This window comes from Rhinichthys klamathensis, unplaced genomic scaffold, assembly GCF_029890125.1.
Source record: "Rhinichthys klamathensis goyatoka isolate OS25496 unplaced genomic scaffold, OSU_Roscu_1.1 h1tg000064l_1, whole genome shotgun sequence".
Lineage (NCBI taxonomy): Eukaryota > Metazoa > Chordata > Actinopteri > Cypriniformes > Leuciscidae > Rhinichthys > Rhinichthys klamathensis.
Window position 1 is genome coordinate 2,000,557 of NW_026606607.1, and position 14,472 is coordinate 2,015,028.

At 40.9% G+C, this 14,472-nt stretch overlaps 1 protein-coding gene across 1 annotated transcript in view; it reads left to right on the plus strand.

The window, feature by feature from the left end:
* Positions 1–2,764: 2,764 nt before the first annotated feature.
* LOC130084430 (rho GTPase-activating protein 21) overlaps positions 2,765–14,472 on the plus strand; it is a 59,598-nt gene continuing 47,890 nt past the window's right edge. The window contains exons 1-3 of the mRNA XM_056249854.1: positions 2,765–3,078; positions 11,283–11,468; positions 13,063–13,084. Coding sequence (XP_056105829.1) covers positions 2,812–3,078; positions 11,283–11,468; positions 13,063–13,084 — 475 coding nt within the window. The 5' untranslated portion in view covers positions 2,765–2,811. The remainder of the gene's footprint in view (positions 3,079–11,282; positions 11,469–13,062; positions 13,085–14,472) is intronic.

The window sequence follows — 14,472 nt, forward strand, 5'->3', positions numbered from 1 at the left end:
CTTGTGTGCGTCTAAAGGAATGTGTGTGGTAATGAGATGCCATGCCAGTGTAGAGGAATGAAGATGAGCATGCCATCATTGGTTTCCTGTTTTCACATTTCTGAAAGATCTCTGTGTACATCTCTGTGTAAAAAATAGCCCAGGACATGCTTGTGGGATATGGCAAGTGTTTGCACATGAGATTTAAGGAGTGAATTATTGATTCTTAGAGGAAGTGCAGCTTTATATAGATGTTTTGTTTGTGATTTTGGTTTTTATGTTGGGATGCTGAGATGCTTTAGGTCTATCAGTGCACTTGTTGGAGTTCTATCTCGTCAGGACCGGGCACTGTTTAGAGCAGGTCTTAAAATAAAGCAGCTGTGTGAGCGTCTACTGCAGGTCTGTGTGCTGGTGGTCACATGAGTCGTTCTCATGCCACTGTGTGCTCATATTTCATAACACTAAAGGAGATGATGAACAGAGAGATGCTCTACTACTGTTTTAGACTGTGGTTTGTAGGAAAGCCGGCTCTGATTTAAAGGGATAGTTCGCCCAAAAGTGAAATGTGGTTATTTTTTACTCACCCCTATGTCATTCCAAACCATAATCGGGTTTAAGCTCCTGAGGCTTCATGAGCAGCTGTAAACAGTGTTATATCTATGATAACTATGGCGTTGGTATTGAAAGTCCATACAATGTTTTTTCCCCTTGCAGCGGAAGGGGAAGGGGAGCGCTCTCATAGACATAGAGATACCACTTATGCCTACCCAACTTTTAGTTTTTTACATAATTTACATGAACATACAGCTATATTACACACTAAAGGAAAGGTACTATACAAAACTTTTGCACTACCATAAAAAGTGCTCTTTAATTTAGTGTTTCGTAACCACTTTTTACTTTCCATCTCAGTGGTTCCAAACCCTGGTCCTTGAGTACCTATAACTTGCACCTGTTTGATTCTGCTGTGGGCGCCATCTTCTGGCATTAAGCAGAAATTCATTCATTGCTACCCTCACAGTGCATTATAGGTAGGCAGGTCCATTGTGGTTTTGGACTGCACTACAAAATAGCTGTGCTTTTTAAATAGTGGCTATTTCGTATGCAGCCTTTGTTTCCTTAAACATACACACCTGATTCAACTGATCAGCTCATTAGTAGAGACCCCAAAACAAATGGGGTTTGTACCAAAACCTGAAATGGGTTTCAGATATGAGAGACATCCAAAATGTGTATAGTTGGGGGTACTCAGGGTTTGGAACCAGTGACCCTTACAGGTTTGATATCCTAATGTGATATTCGAGATAACTGCTGTACTTATGATGGCGGCATGGCACCCTTTATTTATAAGCTTAAGGCAATTGAAACAGTGTGAATAAAAATGCCTTATTTCTTTGATTAAACGTCTAACTTCACAGTCTTTGCGTTTCTATCAAATGCTCTTCCAAAGAAGAGCCATTCCAGCTTAGGTGGATGTATCGCTTATGGCAACAGCATGTTATCTTAGCATAGCATCAAAAGAAAAGACAACAATTTGTGCCATTAATGTCATATTTCTCTTCCAAAGCCACTATATAACATAAGTCGAGTGTTTAAAATAACCACTTTCTGTGATCTTATGTGGCATCTTATCAAGGAATGACGCAAAAAATATATATTAATTTATAGTATTCTATACAATAATAAAGTATGCCGATTATACATATTGTTAATTCTTATGAAAATTCCTGAGGTAGCTTGAAGAATACAGATATATTACCATATATTGTCTCAATTGTGTGTTTATTTTCATGTTTATAGTGTCAAAACATTTCTATCTGCATGTTGTTCAGCTGCAGCAAAAGCTGGATAACTCTGTCCATGTAAGGGATTTCGAATGTCATAACATTAACTTCTATGGCCCTGTCTCAAATGGCACACTTCATATGGACTTACAATGGTGTGCGTGTCTGTTAAGTCCATGAGACCGTAGGGTGTCCCATTTGTCATTTTAGTTGTCAGAAGGGTACTCGCAAGTTGCATGGGATCATTAGCTATGAGATAATTTAGCATCTTTTTTAAAAAGCCTGATGCTGGTCACGATTCACTGCCTTTATATGGATGAGTGCGAGTGGGACTGGAGTGCCGCTGTCCTGCAGATTTTAGCTCCAACTCTGAAAAAAACTCACCTGCTAGTAGCTTTAATGATCCTGAAGACATTGATTAGCTTGTTAAGGTGTGTTTGATTAGGGTTGGAGCTAAACTCTGCAGGACAGTATCCCTCCAGGACCGATGTTGCCTATCCCTGGCATACCAACAACAACGGGGGGAGTAAATGATGACTTCATTTTCCTTTTAGGGTGAACTATTCCTTTAAGGCCATTTTAGATGACTAACCATAATTTTGATAAATAGTAATAGTAATGCATTGCTAGCCTTAGCAAACATCACTAGTAAATGGTCTTTGCATTGTGATTGAATGTTTGTCTAAATGGTGCATGAAACTTTTACTTCAAGAGACGTTTGAGACGGGCAGTAGAGTAGCTTTGCAGTGAGCAATGGAGAACAAACAAATAAGGGACATGTAAAGTGAGAAGAGAAAGCCATCTCGTCCAGTGCAGGCAGATGTGTGTGTTGTGGCACGCTGGGTTGCACTCGGACGGTCTCTTTCCCTGCTTCCCCGACATGCTCCGTGTCTCAATGGAAACCTCATGCATGTGCACTCTGCCTTCCCACTCTGAAAGAGAGAGAGAGAGAGAGAGAGAGGGAGGGATCGCGAAGAGCGAGAAAGAATCACATCATCAGAAGATCAGCAGAGGAAAGCAGCAATAGCAAGGACCAGCAGGCTTTGCCATGCTCACTCAGAGGAATGGGGCGTGTACCGGCTGCGTTCTGCCCGGGAAGGACGGCTCAGATCAGATGGATGTGGCAGGGTGTACCTGTGCCTGGGATTGTCTGACAGGGGTGGACGGCTGTTTATCGGACACTTCCTGCCTTTGGTTCCAGCTCCTGGCCAGGGCATACTGGGGGGACGTGGAACTGGGGCTCCGGGAGGCTCAGAAAGATGTCTCTTGGCGCAGATTGAAGAAGACGACTCCAAGGAACTGCATGCGGGCTTGGGTAAGGTTCTCTGGATCTGCTGTAGGTTAAGAGCAGCAGAACCAAAAAGGAGAAGATGGGTTCATAGTGACAGTCTGGTCCTGCATATAAGGGATGGAGGGCTTTCACATAGACAGAGGCTCCCAGCGGTGTATTGAGTTACGCGGGGCTGAGGGGGGCAAGGAGATGGCTCTCAGGAATGCTTTGTGCGTCATTCACATCCAGGGTGCTTGGTTAGGTCTCCTACATTGAGCCAACATGTAACATATTTTTCACAGCAAGACAACTGTGTGTGTACGTGCCCTGGTTTCACGTTTCAGTTATTGTTCCTATGTAAGCAACGGTCCCAAAAGAGGAAACTTGGGATTGAACGGACTTTTGATTGGGTACTAGCTCACGTTTTTAAACCCAAACCCTGTGGATGGTTTCATCTAGAACAGAGTTGTGATTGAGTTGTTTCTGTTTTTATCTTTGGAAAAGTGTGTGTTCAAGAAAGAGAGACGTTTATGTGTTCACAGTGAGCTCCACTGTGGCTCAAGAGTGACTCACGCTTGCCATAACTACAGGACGCACATGAATATTTGTGTATTTCGTCATGACAGCATTTAGCAAGAAAATGTTATTGCTTAGAGGTTGCTCTATTATAGCTGAGAAAACTTCCATAAAATGGATTTCATTTTTTAAAATTTAACCATTAGTCTCAGATGTTTCTCCTTACATTTCATTAGATAAATGAAAATAGACACAGTTGAGACAGTCGTTGACAGTAGAGGAATAAAGCGATAAAATGAATGTGGATAGTATACCTCAAATCATTTAGTCTTTGAAGAATTTGATGAGAAAAGTTTGGGTTCATTGTGAGATTAGATTTCGGTATCTTGTCAAATATGATTTTGAGACCTTGTTTAGATATCCTATGAATGTCAGATTGCTGTGGTCTTTTTCTCAACAACAAAAAACTTTTTGCCAAAAGTCTCAATTTAATCCTATTGTTTTCTAGACAAACAAAAAAGATGCAGTAGATTGGATGGGCTGATAAATATATTGGTGGAATTAGCAGCTTTGTGCAGTTTGTCAACTTTTCTAGCCATAGAACACATGAATGTGATTTCAAACCAAGTTTCTGAAAACCATTAAACAAACACCACTCCTTAAAGTTTAAAGTAACTGGTGCATTTAAAAAACAAAACAAATGTACTTGGTAGTGAAATGTGATTGTTATGTAACTAGTTCTCAGACATCCCAAGTCTCCCGGAAGTTCCGGGAGTCTCCCGCATATTGCTAGCCTCTCCCTGATGCCCGCAAATTAGTTCAAATCTCCCGGAATCTAGAGCGAGATAGAACATACTGCGCCCAGAGCTTAGAAAAACTCATATTTAACGGCTCTGACTGCGCGCATAACATACACAGCGCGCGGCGCGTGCAAGGCAGAGAGGGAGAGAGCGAGAGACCTTGCGAGTGTGCCTCAGGAAAGATAGACAACCCCCCCCCCCCCCCCCCCCCCCGTCAACAATCCAGGCACCCCCCCCCCCGTCAACAATCCAGTCACCAAGATATACCTCCCTGAAATGACTTCTTGCAGGTTGGGATGTCTGAGTTCTTGAATTTGACTAAGGACCAATGGGATTGTGTGTATTATTCATGCTGTTTGATGGACTGGATGGTTTGTATGATGCTGTTCCTGGTGTGAAGGACTCTCACACAGGGCAGTCATTCACGTCTCCTGGACTTTCCGCCATTCAGATGAGAGCTTTTTCCAGCTGTATAATTTAACAGGTTAAATGTAGCATTGGAAACAGGGTTGTGTGCCCACCACAAAGACTTTGACTGGCTAATGGTAGGGAAATGAAAAATGAAAGGCAGAGGAAAGTTGTGATGGTATAGTGGGTGTTTTTGGAAAACCACGTGTATGAGTCAAGGTAGCATTAGCATATGAAGCAGAGTAAATACAGGAAAGAGAATCCTTCACACAGCATTATGATTATATGGAATGATGCCAGAAAGTTCTGAAATTGAGCTCATTTCTCATCATTTTTACAATAATAAAAACACAGTAACAAATGTCATATTTCATGTAGGGGTAAATTCAGGTTGATTGGGAGACTTTTCCCCAGTCACCCAATGGCAAAAAGTGTTCCAATCAACCTGAATTCACCTATATTTTATTTGCTATCCAATGTTCAGCTATTCTTTTTAATTAGTCAAAGCTCAGTAAACACTGCATGTCACAGACACAGAGATGTAGGCTACCTTTAATTTCACCAAACTGATTGCTCACTAAAAAACCATCATAGATAACGTTTTCAAATCATTTCATGTTGTGTGACATAAAGCGGTAATATCAAGTGGGTGAGTTGTTTACTTACATTTTAATTAGTCTTCCCATAAACACCATTATTTATTTACACAAAACGAGAGGCGGGATTTATCGTGTGAACTCAATGACCTCAGAGGAGGCAAGAGAGTCGCTCTAGCGCGCTGTAACTTCAACAACTGGTGCCGCTGTTGGACTGTGTCACTTCAGGAAAACTAGTAGTTTATACACGTTTTAATGTCATATTTTGTAATATTTGCATTGTTTTATTTTGTACTGTGGATTGTTTTCTCATCCAGTTTTTGAGGAGGCACTGTCTCCCTTGCCTCCTGGGAGAAAACGCCTTAGCTCCTATACTGTGCAGTATACTGTATGCTACATACTATAAAACTGCATGTGAAACAGTATTATGCAGCAATAATATTGTTGCGGGAGCTCACTACGTTGCATTTTTAATATAGAAAGTTGTGTCTAGTGTTCATTTTACTTATAATGTTGTCATTTTGTTATTAATCCAGATATCTGTCTCACTGTTTGGCAGTGTGGCCAAATAATTGAAAAGAAGGAAATGTTAAAGTCCCCCTGTAGTAAATAATTGTATCCCTTAAAACTCATATTTAATCACCAAAATTACACATTTAAAAGTTTTTTCCTGGGGATTTTTTTTCATGCCTTAATATAGCTTGAATGCAACTCTACACCCTTGCTTTGTTTAGTACGCGGATTCATGAATATGCTAATAATCCCCGGCTCCACTCACACCAGCTCACTCGGCCAGCTTACTGTAGTAAACGTTGCACAATGGTATCGCTCTTTACAGCATGGGACACATAAAGGTAATTAATATGATTATCCTTTTGCTTGACTAGGCTGTTATCAAACAGCTAATAATGTGTTGCTAATGTTACACAAACCATGTTCCCGTTTGCATCTCAGAGTCAGACAGCTGCCTTCTAACAATCATCAGAAACACTTTGAACAACTCATAACGTCAGTGGAGACAGGTACATAGTTTATCATACATTCATAATATACTGTACATCATACAGCCGATATATTGCTAAATCTTCCCGATTTTTCATATCAACAGAAAAAAATACCAGGATAACCTGGGGCATCTCTCGAGACTCCACTGCTACTGTAGTTTGCTGTTAAGGATATGCTAAATCCCGCTGACACATTGACTTGATTGGTTACAAGGTAGTTTGTGACGTCAGAAACACCAGAGATTTCAAACTGCGCTGGTTAAAGGGATAGTTCGGCCAAAAATGATATTTAACACATCCATTACTCACCCTCAAGCCGTTCGAGATGCATATGTCAATCTTGTTTCAGACGAACACATTTTCAGTTATTTAAAAAAATGTCTTAGACCCTTCAGTGGATATAATGTGAAGCAATGGGGTCCACCTCCTTCAAGTCCCAAAATGTGCATACATCCTTCACAAAAGTAATCCATCCGGCTCCAGGGGGATAAACGAAGGCCTTCTGAGGGTAATCCGTGCGGTTTTGTCGTAAAAATATACATATTTAAAACTTTATAAATGAAAACATCTGACTTCCGGCAACGATCGATGCGCGTTCACGGGTGAACTCAGGGTGAACTGAGTGGAGTTTTGTTTTGCTCTGATCTCTGGCTGCGCTGGCGCCTTCGTTCTACGTCACGACGGTTCCTACGCTACGTCATACCTCGTACGCCGACTTCCATCCGTGAACGCGCGTCGATCGTTGCCGGAAGTCAGATATTTTCATTTATAAAGTTTTAAATATGTATATTTTTACGACAAAACCGCACGGATTACCTTCAGAAGGCCTTCATTTATCCCCCTGGAGCCGGATGGATTACTTTTGTGAAGGATGTATGCACATTTTGGGACTTGAAGGAGGTGGACCCCATTGCTTCACATTATATCCACTGAAGGGTCTAAGACATTTTCTAAAATAACTGAAAATGTGTTCGTCTGAAACAAGATTGACATATGCATCTCGAACGGCTTGAGGGTGAGTAATGCATGTGTTAAATATCATTTTTGGCCGAACTATCCCTTTAACTAAGGGTGTATTCACACCAGGAAAGTCCGATAGTTCACTTGCTTTGGTCCGGACCAAATACTTTTTTCTTTTTTTTTTGGTACGGTTCCCCTTCACACTGCTCTTTTTGCAAGTGAACCAAAATTTGTAAACAAAACCACACGTGTGCTAAAGTCGTCCATTCATTGGACAAGGATTCTCAAGTAGGGAAATCAGAAAGTGCAAAAAAGACTTAACGTAAATTAACGCAGCATCATCCTTGTATTGTAACTATCATTACATTAACTGCATCTTTTTTTGCATCTATGCGCGATTAGACTAAAGAGAACGCTCTGTATGTGAATGTCCTGATGCAAACACTCATTCATTCATTCCATTCCAATGATGCACACACGGCGCGCAGAAAGACGCGCAACAGATGTAATGTAGTAGGCTACAACAGATCACTTTCCCATAACGCAACTCCGACTACGGAAGCCTTTTAACTCAAAGGCGCAGTGCTTTCTTGCAATTGGGTCGGTTCATGTTCACACCGTAAACGAACCGTACCAGAGTTCGTTTGGAACCGTACCGAGACCACCTCTTCAGCTGGGTCTCGGTTCGGTTGTTTGGTCCGCACCCGAGTTCGATTGCTGTATTCACACCTGCCCAAAAGGTCCGCACCAAGGGGGGAAACGAACTAGAGTTCGATTCAATCGAACCAAACAAGGCAGGTGTGAATACACCCTAAGTTTTAGAGAAAATACTCAGCAATGGTGTTGACTTATGAATTTGCACATGGTTTGTCTTAAAGCACATTTAAAACACCATATAGACATATAAACAACATTAACAACTTTATTTTCTCCACAGGGGGACTTTAAAAATCATCAAAAAATATGCCATATTCACAGGATGCATCCTGCATACTACACAGAAATGGTATGGGACTAGTAGTATGCTAGTATGCCTTTCCAAACTTCCCTCATGTCTTTGTAAGAGTTTGCAGTGGACTGTGTCCAACACTAAATGTACGTAATTTAATTCCCTCTGGTGAAGTCATGTTCAGGCTCAGTTGTGTAAAAGCCCAGCCCAGACTCTAGAGACATCCACAGCTGTCTGTACCTGAGCCCAGCCACAAGCTAAAATACATCCATTCCCTTATAATACATCCATCTCCTGCAGTGCTAGACCACAGTCTGGTCTGTTTGGCAGTCAGAGTGACCCGGAGTCAATGTGGTGTTGTCAGAGCCTACCACAGTCACACACCCTGTGGAGGAATGAGAGTCTACTGCCATTATTTCATAATGTAAATGTCACACGTTTCCTCCGAGGATGCAGGGGACGGACTGACGTCACCGGCCCAAATGCTAATGTGAATTACCACCTCCCCCCGCCAGAAGAACATTAGTGGTGTCGTGATGTGCATGACATATGTGTTGGTCATTGGTCATATGGAAAGAAATGTCTCGGTTGAGTCACAGCATTTTCTGTGTGACCTTCATTCATTGTAGTGGCAGATATTTGAGATGTGTAAAATTCATGTCAGCGATGCTTTATAAACACTCACAGGATACTCTGTTGCAATACCTTCTGCCCTTAAGAGAAACCCATTGTTTTCAGATAGCGTATGAATGACTGTTTGGAAACAGAAAAGCTCTGTTCCAAAACCTAGTGAGCTGCCTTGCTGTCTAATGTCTAAGATGGGGCCGTTCACTTCACACAGATCACACGTTCACGCATTTTTCCATTCCACTGTGCTACTTTTCCATTGATTTTCATAGTAAATGTGTGAGACGTATATCATTAACCATCGCGCTCGCATCTTTTGCAGCATCTTGCGTATTACATGACATTCTAAAAACTCGGTGCTCTTGTTAAAATAAGTTAAGCTTTTAAAAAAAGCATCTCCACAGCTTGCAGGATTTTTTTCCCATTGCACTGACTTGTGTCTTGGTTGCGTAACAAAACCAGACTTTTGCTTTTGAATAGCCCAATTGATATTTAAAACCCACCCAATCACGGCCAAAACTAGCCCAATCACGTTCGCATACTGCCTGTGTTTCATGTTTTTAACTGCAAAAATGTGTTCTGAGTGAACCTACCCTGAATAGACAGCTGCTTTCAAAGGCAACATTTAATCGTCTAACAACATGCCTAATGTAAAACACAGCATGTTGCTAAGCTAATGATGCAGTAATATAATTAGCATGAAATACATAATGCCAAAGAGTATAGAATAACACAAGACGGGTCACTCTTATGGTTTTGAATGGGGAAGAATAAGTCCCGCCTTCTAAATAAGAGCCAATCGCCGATTGGTACAGTCATCGCGTCACTGCAGCTGCCGTTAGAAGCTCCGGTTCCTATTCATACTTTGCAGTCATGTGACTACCATGGATACCTGGCGGGCAACAAACGGGTATTTTCAACGTAGAGTTCCAGGTCTTATGGGTCTTTTAGTAGCTATCAAGTCTGTTAGCGAGCTAGCTGCATAACTATGGACTAGAAATAGGATTAACTCCAAGGTAGCTAAATTGTGTAAAGCAGACAAGGTTTTTTTTAAGATAATCGAGCAGTAATAATTCCTCTGTAAATAATCTAGCTCTACTGTTGGGTCATCTCTGGTTCTCATTGAAAACCATATCACAAACCTCAAAACACCAACTTCTGTATAGTAAAACTGGCAAGATCCTTGATTAGTTTACTGGGTTTCGTTGCTGGAGAATGACGTTCTTGCCCGCCAGCCAGTACTTGTGACGTCACGTGCAAAGTACGAATAGAAACAGTCAGACGCTTCCTCTGCGCATGCGCATTAGCTTGATCCAGCTGAAAATTTTCGTTTTCTGTCATGATTCGAGCGTTTAGAAACTAAATTTATGAGACATTTGTTATCAGATTTCATTGGGGATTTCAAATATGAAACTTAATCATAAGCTTGGCGAACAGTGTTGGAGAATTTGATGTTTCCCCATTCAAAGAGATAGATCTGCACTTTCATGCCTGAGATGCATTTCAAAGATGGCCGCCAAATGAAATGACTTCTTTTAAAGGGACTTTGATAATGCATACAGATATTAGGTAAAAAAAAAATGCATTTAAATGTTTTTCAGTTGTAAATGCTTTGACCAGTTAGAACGGATATTATTTTTGCAGTTCTGTGTTGACGCTAGTTCCGCTTCAGCTTCAATGAACTTTGATGAACTTCTTCAATGGTAGATTGTGTCCTGGGTCTCATGGTCTGCTCATAAGTACCAGTTTATATGCATATCCTGATCATAATACAGTTCAGTGCCTATTAAAATCAGTTGGAACACCAAGAGTCTGTGTGTGAGTGCTGATGTGCCAGGTTAAAAAGGCAAATGTTTTTGCTGCTGCACTGGGACAGAGAGTGCTTTGTGTAATGATGAGCTTCTTCAAAGAAGGTCTTTTTCACTCTGAATGAGTGCCATGTCAGTTTTGGGTCAAACTCTTTTAAACCTTTCTTGCATTGACAACGGTATTATACTGCACATGTGGCAAAATAAATGACAGAACCATTTATAAATGAGGAAAACAGAAGTGCTCTTGATGAGTGTTGTCACATGAGGACATTGTCACAAAGGCCACTATAGGCTTTGAAACTCAAATGTCAAATTACTCAAAAGTGTGTTCTCCTTAGGGTGTTATTTGTGACTCTTATCCTACAGGCTAAAATTTAAGTATCAAGTATTTAAGTTACTGAGTGGTTAAATATCTGATCTGGTAGCTGCAATAATTGAGTGAAGAGCTATAGGCTGAATGTAGGCGCCAAAAAAATAACCATAATTTCCTCTATGTGGATTGTTTTATTAATACATGCACTGCCATTGAATAAAAGTATCCGAATGACTAATTATTAGTATTTTGTTCTCTTTCTCAGGCCAAACAGAAGGATGGTTGTGAACGCAGCGAGACATCAGCTTTGTCTCCGGCTGCTGAAGAGGAGCCCTTCTCATGGCCAGGGCCTAAAACATTGCACTTACGCCGCACCTCTCATGGCTTTGGTTTCACACTCCGTCACTTCATCGTGTACCCGCCGGAGTCAGCCGTGCAGTCTTCTCTCAAGGTCAGTTCACAGCAAACACACGCATAAGAGTGACCCAGATCATTGGGTCGATTGGTTTTGTCGGTTTGTTTCCTAAACGTAATTCAGCTTCAGAGTCTCTTTTCTCCCTCTCCAGCAGATACAGTATGTGCTTAAGATTAAATGCTTACCTTTAGTGCTCGTCTGCATACAATAATAGGATCATTTATGACGTTTGCATCTTAGGCGGGGGGAAGAGGGGGGACATGTACAGGCCTCACAACACCTTGTAGTGCTGCTTTGCGTGTTTTTCGGTGCTTTTAAAGATTAAAGCTCTGTTGTCCCAGATAATGCTAGTACCATCAACTGTTTTCAGATAATGCTTTCTTACAGATTACTGTTAGCAAACATGTGATTCACATTAATCCCTATGTCAGGCAAATATATTACACGAAAACTTGACAAACATATAGGAATGAGATCTATTTCACTGACCCCAAACTTTAGAACAGTATTTCTATTTTTAAAGCTGCAGTCCGCAGTTTTTCCTCTTTGTCGCCATCTCTGGTCGAAATCTGCAATTGCAGTCATTCGCGGAATTATCAACTTTACGTGAGTTGTACCTCGACACGGCACAGCGCGGATGAATCCAATGTTTGAGGAGAGTGTGAGGCTGTCAGTCACCGCGTCGCTGTGGATACTGGCATTCAGAATCACAGATTATTCTTTTTGGAAGTATGACCAACATAAGAATTTTCACCGGAAAATGTCATCTGAACAAGTAAGAAACATCCACTTTTGTTCTGGTTCTGACATTGCAGTAAATCGCGCTGATTAAATCTAACAATCGCTTATAAGTTATCATATCACGCAAAACCGTGCAAATTATACTTTGTTCTCGAATTGTTAATGTTAACAACGTCAGCATTGCATGACTACATGTAATGTCCTTCCGATATGTATCCTTGTTTTCGCATGGGTCCGGTTGCAGTCTCTTTTTTTCTGTAAGTTAGCCTCTCCGAAGTCCGAACGAAGTCTTTTGCATTTTACAGCGGGTGAATCTCTAGTTGTCACTGTTGAATGTCGTTTGAACCTTTCTGGATCCGCCATCAAAAATTGATAAGTTTAATTATATCAAGTGCAGTGAGAAAAGGCTATAAATCTCCACCTCCAACATCCTCACACTCATAGCCTACTAGCCGAGACTCCTTCTTTATGTGTACAGATGTGTGTGTACAGATGTGATGTAATGATGCAAAGACATGCTCGAATCTCCCGCGGAAATCCACCAGTACCACTGGAATTAAAAACATTATTACAAGCTTACCGTTTTGAATCGAGCTAAGGCAAGCAGAGAGTTTTGAACACTGGGTGGTTATGTTTTTTCTCAAATATGTATTTTGGATCATTTTTAACCCCAAAAAAGCTACGAACTGCAGATTTAATCTGTTTTATTATTATTATTATTTATTAGTATTAATTTGTTTTTAATGTAAAGTTGTCTGGAATGCTTAAGGTTTTAGGTGTAGCTTGGATTACACTTCAAATATGATTTCGATCCCACACAGCTCTTGATTTCATGAACGCTTTTGAAACATCTGAGTATTAACACTCTTTCATCTTCTTTCTCTTTCAGGATGAAGACAATAGCAGCAGAGGTGAGTTTAACTGGTCTGTGATCCACATTCACTGCATTTGTTTATTTAAGGCTTTTCTCTGATGCCTGCTACAGACTGTGCGATTTCTGCAATCCTATAAGATCATTATAAATCACACTGTACAACATGTATCTAATAAACTTGGGTACAACATGTATGTAGACTGTATGATGATGACACATACTGAATCATAGGCTACAACGCAAGTTAGAAGAATAAAACATCATCAGCATGCGCTAGTGGTAAACAAATAGAGCGAGATGAATGGCACTTTGGCAATTGTGGTTTTTATGCGCACTGAAAAAAAGAGGAAGCGAAAGAGGAGAATATGGAGTGAAAGAGGCCAATTTTACAAATGGAGCTTGAAGTAAGTAGTTTTATGTTTTAGCATCATGTCACGTTGATCAATATGCCATTTCATGTTGCATTTTTATTGGCTAGTCAGTAGACGTAGGTCAACTCGTAGCAGCAAACACACTGTGAGAAGATCATGTTAAATTTCGGACACTTTTTATCGCAGCCTATCTTTGGTCACATCTGCCGTCTTTGAACCTTTCTCACTGAGGGACGTAGGACCACCGTATAGGAGCCACGACCACAGAAATCACTGCAGTTGGTCGTCTTTCGTCTGGGACAACCCAAAATCGTACATTGTGTACCGGGGGTTCACTAGTAATTCGATTCTCAGAATTTCAGTTCTGTATGTGTTTGTCATGAGAGTGAGGTGTTATCTTCAGTGGCCTGTGTCTGACCTTGCACCATGCGAATTGCTGGGAATCTTTAATGCACGCTCCCGGGGCAGGAAAACTCCCAGCTGGCAGTGCAGCGTGCTCTGTGGCGGTTGATCAGCTGTGGGCTGGTGTTTGGTTACTTAAGAAGAGTGCCATGAAGGTTTGTGGAGTTAGAAATCATACAAGGTAGTGGAACATGCACAGTTCTTTTTTTTTGTTTAGCAGAAAAGCAGCAAAATAATTATCAGTAGCCGTGAAGTAGAGAGGTTTACAGGAGTAGGGCTCCAGTATAGATGCACATGATGTCACAGGAGGCGGGAGTTGGTGTTCAGCTTGAATACTGTGAAAAACTCACAAAAGTCAAGTCAAGTCAAGTCAAATATATTTATATAGCGCTTTTCACAATACAGATTGTATCAAAGCTGCTTCACAGTATCAATCAAAACAAATTAACAGTGTTTGTTTATTACTGGAAAAGACATTCAAGTTTGGTAGAGCTGATCAGTGGTATGATGGGTCATTTAATTTGAATATCCCCAAAACAAAACACATCTAAAATGGTATAGAGCTGTGCGAATGACTGTACAAAAAGATTCAACAAGAAATCGGAGCTATCTTTTTACAGACTGCCAAATGCTACAAAAAAGAGAAGCAAAT